A 20790-nucleotide genomic window follows, 5' to 3' on the forward strand; every position below is an offset into this window, starting at 1 on the left:
TTTGCAGCTGACACGTGGTTTTCTGCTTTCCCCCCACTGATCAGCAAACTCCAAGAAGGCCCCTCTATGAAGCGATTGTAGCCACAGATGGGATATGCACCTCGCTTATGTAACATCACCAAAGTCGGAGTTGTTGTTTACCAAAACATAACCTATACCACAGATTCTGACACCCGAGGACCCAGAAGAAGACTGCATCAGCTAAAGACCCAGTCCTGAGGCTGGACCAGGGAACACTGTGAACAAATACTGACTCATGCACACTGAACTGGGTTTCTGGTTTTTACTGACTGGATAAAAACAAGAAGGAACTGTTCTCCTTCTCATTTTCACTGAGGAGATACCTTTCTAAAAGGAAGTTGAGTCAATAAACACACAACTATAATACAAGCTGAAAAACTGAATTCAAACATATTGAAATTTGGTCCCAAGACAAAGAAACAGCATTACAAAAAGACTCAAGTCACTTTTAAAAATGTTTACGTCCTGGGGCTTGGAGTGATGGCTCAGCACTTAAGAGCACTGACTGCTCTTCCAGAGGCCCTGAGTTCAATTCCCAGCAACCACATGTGACTCGCAACCATCTGTAATGGGATCTGAAGCCCTCTTCTGGTGTGTCTGAAAAACAGCTACAGTGTACTCATATAAATATAACAAATACATCTTTAAAAAAAAGTTTACTTCCCAATTATATACCTAAGAAAAATTATTAAAAAAAGTTAGCATACAAAATACTTGCCTTATATATGTGAACATGCACAAAAACATTCCTGGAAAGTAGTCTACCACAGCTACATCCTCAGCCATAAGCAAACTTGCTATAAAATACAAAGAATCTACATAACTACAGTCTTCATTTCTATAGCTGGTTGTATATGGGTGTGTGTGTACCGTATATATGTATGTATGTATGTATGTATGTATGTATGTATAACTGATATATATATCAGTACCAACTCATTTTTCCCAGGCCTTCAACAAATGTCTCAGCAGACCTTGTTTCTTTAGGAGAGTAAAGACGCACACAGTCCTAATTTTGAAGTATCTGGAATATTTGTAGCCCTGCTTGACAGGTTGGTTTGGCTACAATATGGCATAGTCATACTAAGAGATGCCCTCAGGGACCTCCTGTACTCTAGACATACTCTCCCTTTCATGGTTTGAATATGGAATGTTTCTTACAGGCTCACTCTCTTGAGCATGTGATCCAAAGTGTGTGGTGCTACTCTGAAGGCTGTGGGAAGGTTTGGGTGGCAGGGTCTGGCTGGTGGAAGTAGTCTAGAAAGGGGGTATCTTGGAAGGTTATACCTGCCCTGGTTCCCACTTCTCTCTCAGGTTCTAGGTCCGCCATGGTGTGAACAGTGGCTCCTCTTCACACTCTCACCTCCACTGATGGAGCCACCTCAACCTGCCATCACCGCCATGATGGCCATGAAGGACTGATATCTCTGAAACAATGAGCCAAAATAAATCTTTCCTTCCCTAAGTGTTTTTTTTTCTGGTATTTGGTCACAGCAAGACAAAAAGTTCATTACCTCCACTGAAGACTAATCCAATCTCCTCTTGGTAATCTAGATGACTCTCAGCCAAACCAGCCCTGAAGCTCCTTTCTACCTATTGTCTTGGAGTCATAAGGAGCAAAATGCTCATGATAAAATCAGTCCCACAGCTGAGCGGACTCCTGGTTGTGGCTCCTTCTCAATACCAGTCAGTTAGGCCAGTGGAGCATGTGGTCATGGGAAGGGAAATGAACAACAGTACTAGCCTCTGGTTGTGGTGGTACACACATCTATGCCCAGCATCTGGGAAGCAGAAACAGATGGTTTGTGAGTTCAAGACCAGCATGGCTTACAGTGCAAGGTCCAGGCCAACCAAGGTTACATAGTAAGGCCATGTCTTTAAAAAGGCCGTACTACTAAGTACTCTACATGTGAAGTCCTCTGATGAGGTTTAATAGGAGACACAAATACCTCTATCTCTTTCTATCATCCAGATAGCATGTCAACCCTCCTGTTCCCAAGTGTTTAGTCTCAATTTTTGAGTGTAATGTTCCTTCTAAGCTGCTGACTATGAGCCTGAGCCACTGTGTAGATCAGGTCAGTGGAGGCAAGGGTGATGGCGCTCCTCTCGCCTCTGCCTGCTGACTCCTACACGTTGGCTTCTGTCTATGGAGAATGGCAGAGAACCTGTTGAGCCTGTAGAGAATCCTGAAATTTAGTTGTTCCTGTTTCCTATATTTAAAACTATATCCAGATACTTTTGAGCAAGGAATAGATTTTGTATGAGCTACGAACTCCATGGAAGCAGTGATGTAAATCCATGAGCAAGGTCTGTGCACTATTCAGACCTGCACTGCTGTTTTCACTTATGCTCTGGGGACCGTTCTCATGACTCCTGTAATCAAATGTCGACCCACTGCCTTCTCTTCTCCCATCTCAAGGCTTTCACCATGCCCGCCTGTCGGCAGCACAGCTCATCAGCACTCGGGCGTCACCACTGAGGAAACAGACCCTTCTGGTCTGGCAGAGATGGAGAGTTCCAGTGTGAGTGCGGAAGTATCCATTTGTCTTTAGGCAACCACGCTTCCTTCCCACCCACGGCATCACATGCTGCCACTTGTTCAAGACTGAACACCAAGCAAAGCCAGCAGGATTGCAGCTCCTAACGTTAGACCTCAGGGAGAAGAGACGAAAGAAGGGAAGGGAATAAAAAGAAGCGTTCAGGAAAAAAAAATCCCTCTTTTCAGTGTACTCATCAAGGACACAGGTAGGCTGGTATTAAGATCGTGTACACAGGAGGATGTGATTTCTGATTTGACAAGGGGAGCTTGACTCTATTGATTGGCAGATCAACATAGGATCTGAAAGCTGATACAGGGAAATAGTTTGGTAACTATTCGCAATATTTGGAAATATTTGGTAACTACCAAAATATTTGGAAATATTTGGTAACTACCAAAATATTTGGAAATATTTTGGTAATCCAGAAGTCCTCTGAGGTGGGATGAGTTGGGGAACTGAGCAGAGCAAAGGCATAAGCTGTGATAAGGAGAGAAAGAACTTAGAAAAGAGGTGGAAAAAAAAAGCAGCAGTAACATCAGGGCAGAAACCGAAATGAAGACCTTCGGGGAGAAGATGACGGGCAGAACTTTGCAGCAGGGAGGAAGACTTAAAATAGGCCGCTGGCAGAGAAGGGTTTTCATTCAATTGTGATGAGATGTTGAGAATCTGAACCAAGAGTCCAGTGAGTAGGAAAAAAATGTAATCGGTAAAGACAGATTATTACTAAACCATGTTTGGATCTTGTCACCATCTGCATATACACAGAAGCAGAGAAAAATGAAGGGGGAGAAATGAAGGGGCCGCAGGACACATAGGTGGGAATCTCCCAGAGGCTGTCTGAAACTTTACAACGTTAGCCAGCAGAGAACCCCTTTGCACCGATCTGTGTTACAGCACTCGAAAACTGACACTCTGGAATGCTATGTTTGTCGCCAGGCTGGGAACGAAGCTTCAGTCACGCCATGCATGTCCACTGAGCCTATTTAGACTTCACTGGACATGAGAAGTTGGCACCTTTTCTTTGAGTCAACCCAAACCCTACCACAAACAGACCTTTGTGCCTCCATGTCAGAAAAAACAGAGACCAAATCTACATATGACTCAATCAGCCTCCAAAATGTGGCTTTGCCAACATACCCAATGCTATCATCTGCATGTATCTATCTTACATTAACTTTATTCTTCCCTTCTAATTGTCAAAAGTCCTAAGATACAATGTAAAACAAGACATGACTGTACAACATACCTCAGATGTATCCATTGTCTTAACTCTTTTTAGATCTGAGAGGACCATCCAACCACAGCTGGAAGAGAAGGCCAACAGAGATTAACTCACTAGAGGAGCTTTGCTTTTGGATTCCAATGTGCAAAGACAGCCACCAAGGGAGAATGCTACAACAAAAAAGTCTCCTTGAGTGGAAATAGTATGTTACATTCAAAACTGCCACAATCCTGCTGAAGGAGCACCAAGCATTTTATTATAATGGCAGGGCCTCATCAGTTATGCACAGGATAATGGAAACCTTTGCTGCTTCTTATTCCAGAATATTTCAGAACTTAGTTATTCTGAAATAAATCATGCAATGTTTTAAGGATGGGTGTTTAATGAACATTACCAAGTCACAGAAATTAGACTATAGAAAAATACTTAAGCAACATTGCTTAGCAGTACAGTTTAATACAAACACACAGTACTTGCTCCACAGTGATAACTATAAACACACTGAGTAACATTCAGAAAATTAGTTTGACATATTTAAATTTTATAGGAAAAAGTCTCAGACAATCAAGATGGTTTTCTCTCAAGACTACATGAGAAAAACTGAAAACTGAGTGTGTATTTACTGTAGGACTTTAGTAGTGATACTTCTCAACGGCTGGTCTCAACGGCTGATCTCAGTGGCTGTCAGGCCTTTGTGTAGCTCCCTCCCACAAATTCCCTTGCTCTCCTCTGTGAAGCTACAATAAATGTGACCTGTACAGTTTTTAAAATGAGTTTCCCCAGGGCAACTGGCTGAGACGACTTTGTTTTTCCAAAGTTTGCCTCTCACAGCTTTTCTTTCTTTCCTTCCTTCCTTCCTTCCTTCCTTCCTTCCTTCCTTCCTTCCTTCTCTCTCTCTCTCTCTCTCTCTCTCTCTCTCTCTCTCTCTCTCTCTCTCTCTCTCTTTCTTTCTTTCTTCCCCCCCTCCCCCTCTCTCTTTAAAGAGTATTAAGGTTCTTCTGAACACTCGAAGTAAAACTACCATAGGCTCCAGGAATCTAGAGTTCTGGGTGTGGATCCAAAGGAGCTGAAACCACAATAAGACAGATGCGCTTCTCCATGGGCTAGTGCTTTCCCCCTCAGACACAACAGGTCTCCACTCCCACGGAAGTGTAGAGATGCTCTTGGTGATGAAGCAAGAATCCAGTGATGGCTATATCTCTGTTAACTGTGGTCTAGCTGACTAGCACTCCAAAGTCAGAAACCCCTCACCTGGTAGGATTCCAGCTATTGACCACCCCCTCCCCCAACCTCACCCACCACGCCTTCTCCTATTGGTCGAAGGACTGACTTCTCAAATGCCTTCCTCTCTGGTGAAGCTCGCACAATAAAACATTACAGCGACAGTATGCAAAGTCCTTTTGAATTGCGGCGTGGGGACACACACTTGATCACCTAGTGGAGAGAGAGGTAAGCTCAGGAGCTGCAGGAGATGGATGCAGGAATCAGGCCCCCGGGCCAGGACCACGTTGAGCAAAGCTTCGCGGAGAGAGACAGGTAGTGAGCTCAGACCCGCACAGGTTCCCAGCCAAGCGCCATCGCGCGCGTAACCACCGAGGGGATGAGGACCGACCCCAGCCTGCTCCTGCCTATTCCCCAGAAGCTGCACTCACCTCGGTGCCAGACGTCAGTCTCCCGGTGCCTTTCACCGAAAAACAGCATAGAACCAAATAACCACAGCCGGCGGAAACCGGAAGCAATATGGATGGCAGAGCCCAAGAACATAGCGAGAGCCTGATTGGGCAGATCCCGAGACTTCGATGTGATTGGATAGAATCCATTGAGTGACAGTACAACTAACCAATCGTTGGTAGAACAAGGCTGACTGGCGGGTTCTAATTACCACTTTATTCTGTAACTTCGACTTTATCCATTCCATTCGATGACACCATTAAGCAGGTTTCTTTATCTGGCTATTTCATTTAGCATGAGGTCCTTCAGGTTAATCTGTGTTGTCCAAAGTGACGGGGTTTTCTATATGTGATATGCATTTCATTGTGGCTATTCACATTCCCCCCTCCCACCTATGGATGAATAATTTCCATACCTTGACTCCTATGTTTAGTCCTACAATAACTATAGCATGAAAAAAAATCAACAGCACACTAACCTGAAATCCTGTATTTATATGCTCAGAATTGGAAGTGTTGGTTGTTACAGTGGTTGCATTTTAATCTTTTTGAGGAACCTTCACATTTTTCATAATGGACATCTATAGATCCACTTTTAGCTCCCTTTGTAAATATGTTGCTCATGTGCACATTCTCAATAACATTTGTCAGCTTTTCTGTTACTGTTCTGATAGGTTCACTCATGTGAGTGGCACCTTATTGTGGTTTTAATTTTCATTTCCCTGGGGTTTGCTGATATTAAAGGTTTACCATTTGCAAATATCCTCCCTACCCCCACCCCCATTTGGCCAGTTTATATTTTATACCACACACATAAAACCATATAAAATTTTCCCTCAAAAAGGTATTATTCACTGTATTCTTTCTTATAATATATACCTTGAAGTTTATTGATTGTTCAAAGTGTCTCCTAGCAATTTCATTCAAATATAATATATTTGAACATAGTTGCATCACCATATTGTTTGCTCTACTTTTTCCTTGCCAAAGTTTTGTTACTCTTTGTAAACATTTCCCCTATTTTCACTACCTAAAACCACTTGCAGAGCTTGCAGTACCTGCACCGGACAGCTTAGAAGCTCCTATAACGGCATTCCCAGAGAATCCAATGATGTCTTCTGTCCTTCATGGACACACACACACACACACACACACACACACACACACACACACACACACACCAATTAAACCAAGCTTCCGCTTCCAAGGGAAAGCGTGCAACATATGTTGTTCTGAGTCTGGCCGACTTTGCTTGTGGATGAAGAGGTCCAGTTCCACTGTTTTCATGAGACATGCCTATGTCCCACATTGTTTTCAGCTTACATGAAGGCAACATGTCTTGTCTAATTTTAAATTTTAAAAAGCATTTAATTGTATGTGCATGCACACCATGTACGTGCATAAGCCTTTGGAGGGGAGAAGAGAACAGATGGTTATGGTCTGCCATGTGGGAACTGGGAACGTGTTCGTTTTTATAAAGTGACATAATTATGGATTTGACCAAAAGATGTAAGAGGAGGGAGCCCTACTCTTTCCTGCTGGAAGACAGCTGTTTTCAGTTGCAGTAGATGGCAGGAATGAACAGGAATGGCCGCCGTATGTGTGGATGCTTGGTCATAGGGAGTGGCACTATTGGGGTCTTATTGGAGCAGGTGTGACCTTGTGGGAGGAAGTGTGTCACTGTGGAGGTGGGCTTTGAAGTCTCCTATGCTCAAGCTAGGCCTAGTGTGGCAGTCTCCTTTTCCTGTCTGAGGATCCAGCTGTAGAACGCTCAGCTCCGTCTCCAGCACCATGTCTACCTGCATGCCACCATGCTTTCCGCCAGGATGATAATGGGCTAAACCTCTGAGAAGTGTAAGAGAGCCTCACTTAAGTGTTTTCCTATAAAAGAGTTGCCATGGTCACGGTGTCTCTTGTCAGTGATGGCAACCTTGACTAAGACACTCATGAGTGAAGATGTGGCTCAGCAGAACTTTCCCTCAGAGTGACAGATGTTTCCTCATGGAACAGGCTATTTCTAGTGTTTGAGCCTTGGTGCAGGACCAGGCACAGTCCTTGTGGGCTTCTGTGATGTACTTCAGGTTCTGAGTGGCATCATTAGATTATCAGGTCACCTCAGAGTCCTTGTGTGACAGGTTCAATGGGAATGCAGGGAGCTGTACCCAAGTCTGGGAAGGGCAGGACAGGATGGACAGAAAGAATGCTCGAGATACATCTTTGTTTCAGGGCCATGTCATAATGGGTTTATGAAATAAATAACCTGCATGAATCCCAACCATCTTATTCATTCATGAAATTGTGATACAAAATGTATCCTTGAAAGATGGGGCCTACTTCTCCACGGGGGAGGACAGTGAGGAGTATAGTTAGAACAAAGTTTCTTGTGAGTTGTTTGAGGTAGAATGTTTGTATGTCTACCTGAGATACAGTTCTTTAAGTGTTGAGTAGCAAAGGTTAAAGTCAGACAATGTTTGCTTCTAGGGTAGAGATTTGAGAAGCAATGAGTCTAAATTCATGTGTTCCTCCAGACCACACAAATGACAGAAAATGAGTACAATAAATGAGATCAGAAATGAACATCGGGGCGTCTGTATATCTTCTATGTTTCTTATGGAAAAGTGAGTCTGTTACTGTCTCACTGTGTTTCTGTTCTGTTTTCCTATTTCATGTGTATGTGTGTGTGGTGTGCATGTATGAGTGTAAGCATGTTTGCATCTTATTTAGATTATGTATCTGTGGATGGAGGCCATTACCATCTGAACCATCTTGCTAGTCCCCACATTCCTCCATTTCTTAACTTTTAGATTGTGTGTATCTATGTGTTTACTTAAATGGATAGATAGAATATAGTTGCATCTAAATACATATCTATCATATTTTTAAGGCAGAGTCTTACTTTGTATCCTAGGGTGGCCTAGAATTTACTATGTACACAAGGCTATTCTCAAATTTATAGACATCTTCTTGCCCTTGCCTCTAAAATGCTGGGATTAATGGCACAAGCAATTATTGAAGCTTACTCTGTTTTTTAACAGTATATTTTGATAATTTATACTTAAAATCATTATTGACAGATTGGATTTAATTGTCTTATTTATAAACATTTCTGAATTATTTTCCACTTTCTTCCCCTTTTGTCTTCCAATTGTGTATGTCAGTTATACTTCTTTTAAAAGCTCCAGTATCTGTTCTTGAATTTTCAAAATACTTCTTCTTTTTACAAAAAAATGTAGACCAATTTAAAAATGACACAGTAGCACCACTTTTTGTGTAATACAGACACATAAGAGAATCCCCATTCCCCTTCTTCCTGCATCAGAGAAAACATTACTTCCTAGGAAGCACTGATGATAAATTGTGTGCTTCACATTCTCCACGTCGATTGGATTTTGTCAGATAGACTACATGGGGAAACATATTGATTTCTGTGTAACTGGGTGATAATCTAAGAGAGAGAAAGGTTCAATCACAAGTTATGGTCACATGCCTTTTGAGAAGAAAGTCAGTTTTCATTTATTTTAAATGTTAGATTTTAGGTGTTTCAGTTGAGATTCATAGTGTCCAACACTATTGTAAGTTTTGAGAAACAAGTTAATAAATTTAATAAATACCCTAAGATACTGAGCTGCGCATCCATGATTCTTACAAATTAAAAAACAGGACACAGGCTTCTTCCTGAACAGGAAATCCTTGTGAGTCCTCACAATAACCCTTACTTTTGGGAATCTGAAGCAGAAACTTGAGTTGTTGATCATTCTTGCCTACATACTGAGTCTGAGGCTACTGGGCTACTTGAGATCTTGTCTTAAAAATAAGATACAAGAGCTGGGAAAGATGGGTAAGCGCATCAGCTGCTCCCCTAAAGGACCTTGTTTGATTTGTAGCCTTTACACGGTGCCTAACAACCACCTGTAACTTTAGCTCCAGGAACTGATGCCCTCTTCTGATATTCACAGACCCAAGGCACAAAATGGTGCATGAACACACATGGAGGAAAAACACCCATATACATAAGATAAAAATAAGCTAAAGAAAAGGGAATCAAAATGAGAACAACAGCAAAACAGCAATCCTGACCATGTATGGGATGAGGCCTCAATCCCATGGACTGATCTGAGTGAATTTGTAATTGGAAAGGAACTTAAGAATTTCACTGTAAACAGAAGGACAGACTCCAACTTAAATACATATGCATAAAGGTAAAGCCCAGAGCCAGGAGACAAAGGTCTGTGGGGAAAAAAGATCACATTGGAGAGCCTGTTGGGAGACAGTGACATCGGCAGTGAGAATGGTTATTCCTGAAGTGTTCAAAACCCAAAAATCACATCTGAGAATCATGGTGATAAGACTTAGCACTGACAGAGGACACTCCCCTTTCTGGCCTGTTGAAGACATCCAGTGGAAATCCCACAGGAGTATGGTATTCACAGCAAAAGAGGGGCCGAGAACCAGGACTTGGTTAAGGAGAACAAGTCTGTCCCACAAAGGTACTTCCCAGTCATTCAATACCCACAGTGCTCCTACAGTTCTGCCATAGCTCCAGAGTCTGGGAAGCGGGAGTCAAGCAGCCCCAGCAGGCTGGCCATCTCCTTGTGTCTAAATTCAGGTTCTGCAAACAGAGACGAGGAGGAGAGTGAATGACTGTCTAAGACACCCTGTAGTATAAGCCTGGGTAGTTGGAAAGCAGGTTAGTGGAACACCAACCAGCAACAGCTTCGTCACTGAATACAGACCAGAGGGCTCTGGTGGCGGACAGTTTTTTTTGCTTGTCTTTCTATCCTTTTTGTTTGTTTGTTTGTTTGTTTTGGAATTGGTGTTTTTGAAAGAGGGTTTCTCTGTGTAGCCCTGGCTGTCCTGGATCTCACTTTGTAGACCAGGCTGGCCTCGAACTCAGAAATCCACCTGCCTCTGCCTCCCAGAGTGCTGGGATTACAGGCGTGTGCCACCACCGCCGGGCTTTTGTCTTTCTATCTTAAGACTATATCTAGGTATTTATTTTTCACTTAACTAAAGTCATTCAGTTTTCTTACTTTTAGAAAATTGTGAGACACATTTTTTTAAATGTCACTATTTATATGGTTATCTATGTGTCGGTAAGGGCATATGCATCTGGGTGCCCATGGAGTCCAGAAGAGGATAGAGAATTCTCTGGAGCTGAAAGGTAGGGAATCAGGTGGCTTCTGGCATGTTCAGGAACTGGTTTCATCAGCAATAGCAAGCATCACAGGAAGGGAAAGGAGTGAGTGTGTGGGTGAAACACTTGACTCCAACAACAGCCATCAGAGCCACACATTGTAGTCTTCAAGGTCTCAGTTCTTCCTCCCACAATAAAGTTTCTGTAGAGCATACTTCATATCTTTGTTCCTCAGACAGTAGACAACTGGATTCAAGGAAGGTGTGACTACAGAGTAGAAAATAGATGCCAGGGGATCCAGCGTCGGGGAGTACTGAGAGGCCGGCCTCAGGTACACAAAGCTTCCAGTTCCATAAAACAGGATGACTGTGGTGAGGTGAGAGGAGCAGGTAGAAAAGGCTTTCCACCTGCCATCCACTGAGGGGATGCGAAGAACTGTGGCCACAATGCCAATATAGGAGACCACTGTGAGGGCGAAGGCGCTCATGATAATGCAGCTGCTGACAGCAAACCCCACCTTCTCACTGAGATGGTAATCAGTGCAGGAGAGTCTCATGACAGGAGGCATGTCACAGAAGAAGTGTTCAACCACATTGGGTCCACAGTAGGGGAGGGAGAAGGTGTTGAATGTATGGAAGGCTGAGTAGCAGGCGCCACTCACCCAGGCCGTGACCACCAATGCAGAACAATATTTCTGGCTCATGATGGTTCCATAGAGCAGTGGTCTGAGGATGGCCAGGCACCGGTCATAAGCCATGGCTGTGAGCAGAAAACATTCAGTAGCACAGAGTGTGATAAATATATAAAGCTGTGCTACACACTCGAGATAGGAGATGACCCCTAAGCCTGTGAAGGATACAACCACTGCCTTGGGGACGGTGGCTGAGGTGTAGCACATGTCCAGGAAAGACAAGTTCTTCAGGAAGAAGTACATGGGAGAGTGGAGCCGACTGTCTCTCATCACAGCCGTGATGATGGAGAGGTTCCCCAGGAGGCCAAATGTATAAACGAGCAAGAAAAATGGGATGACCACCAATCTCAGCTGTGGGACATCTGAGAAGCCCCTGAGGATGAAGTGAGTCACTGTTGTGTGGTTGCACATGTCTGCTCAAATTGTGTTCAGATGCAGTGCCACACACAACTGAGGGAGGGGACAAAAATAACAGGCAGGCTCAGAATATGTCTGTAGAGGTTCATGTTGACTGTGGAGTCTTTTATCAGAAAACTAAGACAATGAAGCAGCCTAACTAAATGGCATTTTGATGACTCAATTAAGGGGAGGGGGATTTGATGATGGAGGAGCAGGAGGGGGCAAGAGAATAGAGGGAAGGAGAGAGAGGTAAGAACAACAAGAAGAAAGCAGAAGAGGAATGGAGGAGATAGTGGAATGGGGAGCAGGAAGGGGGAGAGGAGATGTCAAAGTTCCCTTGCTCTTAAGTTTTGCATGGCTTCAGGTAGAAGCAGTCTCATGTATTCATTAAAATGCTTTTACACTTATGTGTGTATATATGTCCGTAGCTGAGTCTCTCTGTATCAGTATCTATCTATATTTATATGTATCTACATAATTATATATCTATAGAAATACATTCTCTCTCTCTCTCTCTCTCTCTCTCTCTCTCTCTCTCTCTCTCTCTCTCTCTCTCTCTCTCTCTCTCTCTCTCTCTCTCTCTCTTAGTTTTCAAATAGAATAGAGTTAAGCCTGAGGCAAAGACCTCCAATCCTGGCCTCAAGTATCATTCTGACTTTTGTTTCAGGGATTTCTAGGTGCTGGACAGGGTCGAGTGGGCTGCCTGAGCTCAAGCAGAGGGTGTTCCTGTCAGGGTGGGCCACAGTTGGAGTTGTCTAAAATAGCCTTGTCTGAGGTTTCCCTTGTCATCTTGTCTCCTGCGATGCCCTGACTCCTGCTATTCAGGCTGGGGACTATGTGACCCCAGCTCTCAGGAATCCATGACTAACATGGATGTGAAACTTTTTTCTCAGCAGAATCCTCTGAGGACCTGACAGTTTCTATTAGTAGCTGGTGTGTTGTACCAGATTAATAAATTTGTTTGATCTTCTGTGTCAATTTGTCTTCCTTTTTTGGAGACAAGTTTCACCTATAGCAGCAGAGTCAGTCCCAGCCTACTTAGTCTGTGACATACACAAGAGGCCATGTCCTTCCTCTGTTGCCTTGAACCAGAGAAAGCAACTCACGATTCTGAAAACACAGATGGCTCACCACAGTTGAGAAGATGGCTTAAGATAAAGTCTTACTGAGTTAGTCATCAGTTAACTGGCCTTGAGTTCACTCTCTGGTCAAGAAGGCCTTAAACTTGCAATGCCCCTGCCTCTGCCTCAGAAGTAGCTGGGCTGACAATCTTATACCATCAAGCCACTGCCAATATTCTGAGGTAGACAGAAGACACTTGGACAACTTTAGAAACAGAACTTTAGAGAAGCTGGTATTCCAATCTGTAACCAAGTCTGCTAAGCAAGAAGCATGCAGCTTGTCTTGTGCCCAGTTGATGATTATATACTATGACACAGTGATGAAATTATACCCAGAGTGGTTATGATAGAAAGAATGCTCAGTTTTTTAATAATTTTACACTCTAATTTTTAGACCTCCAACTTTCCTAAAAGAAACACAAGTTGATTGATCCACAGTGCACACATCTCACAATGAGGCACAGAGGAAATTTAGTTTTATTTCCCTCAGCACTCACCTGGTGGGATGATACTCACTGTCTGTGTCCCGAGGTCATCAAGTGGTGAGATGGACAGTAGGACAATCTGTCGGGAAATAAGGCAGCTGTCCTGGCAAGGACTTGTTGGAGGTGTGGACGGATGAATCTGTCTGATTCTCTTTGCATGTCTTAAATAATGTGAAATGGTTCATCTGGGAAAGGAGAAACTATGATTTGATTTTCAAAAACCTCAGGCTTGAGTCTGTGAGACAGATATTTATTTTGAGACACAAATATCTGTATGCTATGGAGACTACAAACATGAAATCAAATGCTCTGAACTCATCATTTTCCTTGTCCTTGTTCCTAGGATTCTTAAAAGCATCAACCAGTCCATCTGGGAAAGGCAAGAGCGTGCTTTGACCTGTCTGGGGAGCTGGCTCTGGGAATTGGTTTGGTTCCTGCCAGGTCCTGTGGACTAAGACTTCTCAGGGTCCCTGTGGGTTATCTTGGAGAACTTAAAACAGAATGTTTCCTGAGGTCACATAAAAATAATAGTTGGTACAATAAAACTGTGGTTTGATTTTCAAAAACCCCAGTCTTGAGTCTATTAGACAGACATTTATTTTAAGATACAGATGTTTATATATTATGGAGACCACAAAGATGAAATTAAATGCCCTGAGCTCATCATTTTCCTTGTCCATGTACTTGGGGTTTTTAGAAGCATCAACCAAGCCCTGTGCACCCTTGTATCTGGTACTGTCTCCAAACATTTGGTCACCCACAGTCTCGTCTTGCCATACAGATGCAAGGATGGCATTGTTTGAATGATGGGTTTGTGAGTATGTGCCATAGATGGTCACCTGGAGCCTCCAGCTCAGTCTCTTTCACTTACAACCAAATCTGTCACATGTCCCAATTCATCTAGACTGGGGACCCGAAAGCAGAGACCAGCACTGATGGGGCTGGGGAGGGGCAGGGAGAAATGAGTGTGAGACCAGCCTCGGTTATGCAGCAGGATCCTGTCTAATGACAGAGAAAGCAAAATAAATAAGTGGTGTGTGTGTGTGTGTGTGTGTGTTTGTTCATACGCACGCACACACACTTTAATGCTCCTCCATTATTGATGCCTTCTCTATAGAATCTACTCTGATACAGTTTGTTCTTGAGTTTTGCCAAGGCCATTGTAGAAACATAAAGAGGAAAGGGAATACATGGAAATCTGAAGTGTAAATGTCTGTGATGTTTTGCTCTGTGAAGAAGTTCATGTAAATAAAACTCTGATCAAGCAAAACATGAGCTTCAGCTCAATTGTCTTTCATACCTCCTCCCAATCCACGCCCTCAGTGGGGGGCTGGTGGGAATCTTCGCAGTAGGCGGCATAGCTACCCATCTGACAGACTGACATTTGCGTCTAGCTTCTTTTGGGTGACTTTTTTTTTTTGTTTTTTGGATATTTTCTTTATTTACATTTCACATGTTATCCTTTTTCCCAGTTTCCTCTCCTGGAAACCTCTGTATTATCTGGTTTTGTGTGTCAACTTGACACAAGCTGGAGTTGTCACAGAGAAAGGAGCTTCAGTTGAGGAAATGCCTCCATGAGATCCAGCTGTAAGGCATTTTTTTCAATTAGTAATCAAGTGGGGGAGATCCCATTGTGGGTGGTACCACCTCAGGACTGGTAGTCTTAGGGTCTATAAGAAAGCATGCTGAGCAAGCCAGGGGAAGCAAGCCTGTAAGTAACATCCCTCCACAGCCTTTACATCAGCTCCTGCTTCCTGACCTGCTTGAGTTCTATTCCTGACTTTCTTTGGTGATGAACAGCTCTGTGGAAGTGTAAGCTGAATAAACCCTTTATTCCCCATCTTGCCACAAAACATGGAGTATTTCTGTATATTTTTCTTTCAATATGTTTACTGTTTGGAGGCTTATTTTTAACACTACAATTCTTTCAGGTTGATTTTTTGGATGCAGGTGAGGTTAGGTGTCTAATTTTATTTTTCTCCATGTGGATAACCTTTCTCACAGCATTATTTTGGAAGAGACCATTCCTACCAAATCAAATGGTTTTAGTTACAGCAGTTTTATATCATGAGACCATATGATAGGACACTTTTGTAATTAAACCACATAGTACTTCAAAGAAAGAGCTCAGAAATGAATGTAGGCATTTAAAGTGAAGAGATTTCTAAAACTGTGCCAATATGCTTGCAATGAGGATGGTACCCAGAACTTGGCACTTGTCAATCAAAACAAAACAAATCCTGTAAGTCTGTCCTGTCTGTGTGCAGAGGCTTCTCAACTTCAGAGAAGTGTAGTAAGGAAAGAGCCCCACCCCTGAGGAGAACAGGCACTGCAGAAAAAGAGATGTGCAGGTCCAGTGACTTCATCTGACACGTCTACCTCTTAGATATATTTTCAGCTTATAGGTACGTAAGATGTCTTGCAGAATTTTAAAAATTATTCAGAAATTATTTAATTGTATGTGTTCGCATGGCATGTACATGCGTAAGTCTTGGAGGTGAGAAGAGGCATCAGAGTTAGCCTATGGTTATAGTCTGAGATGTGGAGGGTGGGAACGTGTTTATTTTTATAAAGTGACATAATAATGGATTTGATCCAAAGAGTGTAAGATAGGAGATGGGTATATTTAGTTTCAGCTCCACATGAGTAAAGTTGACAATTCCTTCAGGCCTCGCTCATAGGTGCTTGTTGGTCACATGTTCATCAGCAACATATCCAGATCACGATTTTGGAGGGAGTCCAACTGCTGCTGAGCCCTGACCTTTTTGAAGACAGTGTTTCTAGCTGCAGTGGTCTGAACAGGAATGGGCCCACCCCCCCACCGTATGTGTGGATGCTTGTTTATAGGGAGTGGCACTATTGGGGCCTTATTGGAGCAGGTGTGACCTTGTGGGAGGAAGTGTGTCACTGTGGAGGTGGGCTTTGAAGTCTCCTATGCTCAAGCTAGGCCTAGTGTGGCAGTCTCCTTTTCCTGTCTGAGGGTCCAGCTGTAGAATGCTCAGCTCCGTCTCCAGCACCATGTCTACCTGAGTGCCACCATGCTTTCCGCCAGGATGATAATGGGCTAAACCTCTGAGAAGTGTAAGAGAGCCTCACTTAAGTGTTTTCCTATAAAAGAGTTGCCATGGTCACGGTGTCTCTTGTCAGTGATGGCAACCTTGACTAAGACACTCATGAGTGAAGATGTGGCTCAGCAGAACTTTCCCTCAGAGTGACAGATGTTTCCTCATGGAACAGGCTATTTCTAGTGTTTGAGCCTTGGTGCAGGACCAGGCACAGTCCTTGTGGGCTTCTGTGATGCACTTTAGGTTCTGAGTGCCATCCTTAGATTATCAGGTTACTTCAGAGTCCATGTGTGACAGGTTCAATGGGAATACAAGGAGCTGTATCCAAGCCTGGGAAGGGCAGGACAGGAGGGACAGAAAGAATGCTCGAGATACATCTTTGTTTCAGGGCCATGTCATAATGGGTTTATGAAATAAATAACCTGCGTGAATCCCAACTATTTTATACCACCGTGAAATTGTGATACAAAATGTATCCTTGAAAGATGGGGGCCACTTTTCCAAGGGGGAGGACAGTGAGGAGGGTAGTTAGAACAAAGTTTCCTGTCACTTGTTTGAGGTGGAAAGCTTGTAGGCCTACTTGAGATACAGTTCTTTAAATGTTGAGTGTCAAAGTTTAAAGTCAGAAGGTGTTTGCTTCTGGGACAGAGATTTGATAAACAACGTGTCTAAATTAACATGCTCCTTCCTCTAGGCCACACAATTTAAGAAAAATGAGTACAATAAATTAGATCAGAAATGGGCACAGGGGCATCTGTATCCTATGTTTTTTTCTGGAAAAATGAGTCTGACAGTATCTCAGTGTGTCTCTGTTCTGTTTTTGTTTCATATATATGTGTGTGTGGTGTGCACATATGAATGCATGCATGTTTGCATCTGTGAGTGAGTGTATCTGTGGATGGAGGCCTCCCCTCTGAGCCATCTTGCTAGCCCTCACAATCCTCAATTTCTTAACTTTTGGTTTGTGTGTATTTTTATATTTATTTAAATGGATAGATATAATGTAGTTACATCTTTGAAAATCTAATCTATTGAATTTTTCAGGCAGGGTCTTACATTGCAGACCAGCATGGCCAAGAATTTACTATGTAGATCAGGCTATACTCAAATTTATAGACATTTTTTTGCTCTTTCCTCTAAAATGCTAGGACTTAGGGGATGAGAAATTATGCATGGTTACTCTTTTAAAAGTATATTTTGATAATTTATACTTAAAATTATTAGTGACAGAATTAGATTTAAGGATCAAATTTATAAATCTTTTAGACGTATTTTCTAGTTTTTCTCCCGTTCTGTCTTCCATTTTTTTTGCATATGAGTTATACTTATTTTAAAAGTTCCAATATATGTTCTAGAGTTTTCAAAATGCTTCTTTTTTTTGAATCAAAAAATCTTAGGCCCATTTTCAAATGACGCCATAGCACCACTTTTTGTGTAAAACAGACACATAAGGGAATCCCCATGTTCCTTCCTCCTGCATAGAGAAAACATACCCTCCCAGGAAGCACTGATGATAAATTGTGTGCTTCACATTCTCCATGTCGATTGGATTCTGTCAGACTGACTACATGGGAAAACATACTGATTTCTGTATAACTTGATGATAATCTAAGAGAGGGAAAGGTTTAATCACAAATTGTGGTCACATGTCTTTTGAGAAGAAAGTCAGTTTCCATTTATTTTAAATGTTAAATTTTAGATGTTAGAGTTGAGATTCATAGTAACCAACACTAATGTCAGTTTTGAGAATCAAAGTTTAATAAATACCCCAAGATAGTGAGCTGGGACTCCGTGATTCTTACAAATGAATAAAATCGGACACAGCCGTCTTCTTGATCAGGAAACCCTGTGAGTCCTCACAATAACCCCTCCTCTTGGGAATCTGAGGCAGAAAATTGAGCTGATGTTCATTCTTGACTACATACTGGGTCTTATAATGAGAAACAAGAGCCTCGAGAGATGGGTCAGAGCATCAGCTGCTCCCCCAGAAGACCTTTGTTTGATCTGAAGCACTTACATGGCACCTCGCAACCATCTGCAACTTCAGCTCCAGGAACTGATACTCTCTACTGATATTCACAGAGCTAAGGCACAAAATGGTGCATGGACAGACAAGGAGGCAAAACACCCATACACATAAAATAAAAATAAACTAAAGAAAAGAGAACCAAACAGAGAACAACAGCAAAAGAGCAATCCTGACCATGTATGGGATGAGGCCACATTCCCATGGACTGATCTGAGCGAATTTGTAATTGGAAAGAAACTTAAGAATTTCACTGTAAATAGAAGGACAGACTCCAACATTACATATGCACATTGGTAAAGCCTTCAGCCAAGAGACAAAGTTCTGTGGGAAAAGAAGATCCCATTGTGGAGCCTGTTGGGAGACAGTGACTTTGGCAGTGGAAATGGCTGTGCCCAAAGTGTGCGAAACCCAAAAAGCACATCTGAGAATTATGGTGATGAGGCTTAGCACTGACATAGGACACTCCCTCTTCTGCCTGGTTGAAGATATCCAGTGGAAATCTAACAGAAGTATGGTATTCACAGCAAAAGAGAGGCAGAGAAACAGGAGTTGGTTAAGGGGAACAAGTATTTTCCATAAAGGTACTTCCAAGTCACTCAGTAAACCCAGTGTTCCTAAGAGTTCTTCTGTAGCTCCAGAGCCTGGGAAGCAGGAGTCAAGCAGCCCCAGCTGGCTGGCCATATCCTTGTGTCTAAATTCAGGTTCTGCAGACAGAGACGAGGAGGAGAGTGAATGACTGTCTAAGCCACCCTGTAGTATAAGCCCGGGTAGTTGGAAAGCAGGTCAGTGGATCACCAACCAGCAACAGCTTTGTCACTGAATACAGACGAGAGGTCTCTTGACATTTTTTTTTCTTCTTGTATTTCTATCTTAAGAATCTATCTAGGAACACATTTTTCACTTGATTCAATTCATTCAGTTTTACTGTTTTTAGAACATGCTAAGACACATTTTTTACTCTATCACTGTTACTGTTTACATGGGTATCTTACATGTCAGGGAGTCCTCATGGGTCTGGGAGCCAATGCAGGCAAGAAGAGGATGCAGAATTCTCTGGAGCTAAAAGATCAATTCAGGGACTGTGGTGACTTCCAGCATGATCTGGAACTGCTTTCTTCAGAGATGTCAAGTATCACAGGAATGGAAAAGTGTGTGTGGATGAAACACTTGGCTCTGACAACCATCAGAGTCAGACACTGTGGTCTTCAAGGACTCAGTTCTTCCTCCCACAATAAAGTTTCTGTAGAGCTAACTTCATATCTTTGTTCCTCAGACAGTAGACAACTGGATTCAAGGAAGGTGTGACTAGAGAGTAGAAAATAGATGCCAGGCGACCCAGAGTCGGGGAGTACTGAGAGGCAGGCCTCAGGTACACAAAGCTTCCTGTTCCATAAAACAGGATGACTGTGGTGAGGTGAGAGGAGCAGGTACAAAAGGCTTTCCACCTGCCATCCACTGAGGGGATGCGAAGAACTGTGGCCACAATGCCAATATAGGAGACCACTGTGAGGGCGAAGGCGCTCATGGCAATACAGCTGCTGACAGCAAATCCCACCTCCTCACTGAGATGGTAGTCAGCACAGGAGAGTCTCATGACAAGAGGCATGTCACAGAAGAAGTGTTCAACCACATTGGGTCCACAGTAGGGAAGCGAGAAGGTGTTCAATGTATGGAAGGCTGAGTAGCAGGCCCCACCTACCCAGGCAGTGACCACCAATGCAGAACAATATTTCTGGCTCATGATGGTTCCATAGAGCAGTGGTCTGAGGATGGCCAGGCACCGGTCATAAGCCATGGCTGTGAGCAGAAAGCATTCAGTACACGCAAATGTAAAAATCATGTAAAGCTGTGCTACACATTCGAGATAGGAGACGACCCCTGAGCCTGTGAAGGATATAACCACTGCCTTGGGGATGGTGGTTGAGGTGTAGCACATGTCCAGGAAAGACAAGTTCTTCAGGAAGAAGTACATGGGAGAGTGGAGCCGACTGTCTCTCATCACAGCTGTAATGATGGAGAGGTTCCCCAGGAGGCCAAATGTATAAATGAGCAAGAAAAATGGGATGACCACCAATCTCAGCTGTGGGACATCTGAGAAGCCCCTGAGGATGAAGTGAGTCACTGTTGTGTGGTTGCACATGTCTGCTGAAATTGTGTTCAGATGCAGTGCCACACACAGCTGAGGGAGGGAAGAGAAACAACGGGCAGGTTCCAGTCATGTGTGCAGGTCCATGTTGACTACAGAGACATAGCTTTTATCAGAAAACTAAGATGATGAATCAGCCTAACAAAATGGCATTTTGATGAATTAAGGGTGGAATTGGATTAGGGAGGAGGAGGAGGAGGAGGGGTAAAAGTGAATACAGGGAGGGAGAGGAGAGAAGAACAAGCGAAAGAAAGGAGAGGAGGACAG

General features: G+C 43.1%; 3 protein-coding genes across 3 annotated transcripts in view; all 3 read right to left on the reverse strand.

Moving 5' to 3' along the window:
• LOC127694413 (uncharacterized) overlaps nucleotides 1-5513 on the reverse strand; it is a 35139-nt gene extending 29626 nt beyond the window's left edge. Inside the window, exons 1-2 of the mRNA XM_052195946.1 lie at nucleotides 5436-5513; nucleotides 3808-3865 (exon numbers count right to left, since the gene is read on the reverse strand). Of these exons, the coding sequence (XP_052051906.1) occupies nucleotides 3808-3855 (48 nt within the window). The 5' untranslated portion in view covers nucleotides 3856-3865; nucleotides 5436-5513. The remainder of the gene's footprint in view (nucleotides 1-3807; nucleotides 3866-5435) is intronic.
• A 5249-nt stretch (nucleotides 5514-10762) lies between these two features.
• LOC127694414 (olfactory receptor 1019-like) lies at nucleotides 10763-11689 on the reverse strand. The gene has a single exon (XM_052195947.1). The coding sequence runs from the start codon at nucleotides 11687-11689 to the stop codon at nucleotides 10763-10765; it is 927 nt and encodes a 308-aa protein (XP_052051907.1).
• A 7901-nt stretch (nucleotides 11690-19590) lies between these two features.
• On the reverse strand, nucleotides 19591-20517 carry LOC127694415 (olfactory receptor 1019-like). The gene has a single exon (XM_052195948.1). It carries the CDS (start codon nucleotides 20515-20517, stop codon nucleotides 19591-19593), a length of 927 nt encoding a protein of 308 aa, XP_052051908.1.
• Between the last annotated feature and the right edge of the window lie 273 nt (nucleotides 20518-20790).

Source organism: Apodemus sylvaticus, chromosome 10, assembly GCF_947179515.1.
Source record: "Apodemus sylvaticus chromosome 10, mApoSyl1.1, whole genome shotgun sequence".
Lineage (NCBI taxonomy): Eukaryota > Metazoa > Chordata > Mammalia > Rodentia > Muridae > Apodemus > Apodemus sylvaticus.

What these genes read in the sequence shown, in the direction of transcription:
- LOC127694415 (XM_052195948.1), bottom strand. Translation starts at nt 20,517, where the DNA reads ATGTGCAACCACACAACAGTGACTCACTTCATCCTCAGGGGCTTCTCA.
- LOC127694414 (XM_052195947.1), bottom strand. Translation starts at nt 11,689, where the DNA reads ATGTGCAACCACACAACAGTGACTCACTTCATCCTCAGGGGCTTCTCA.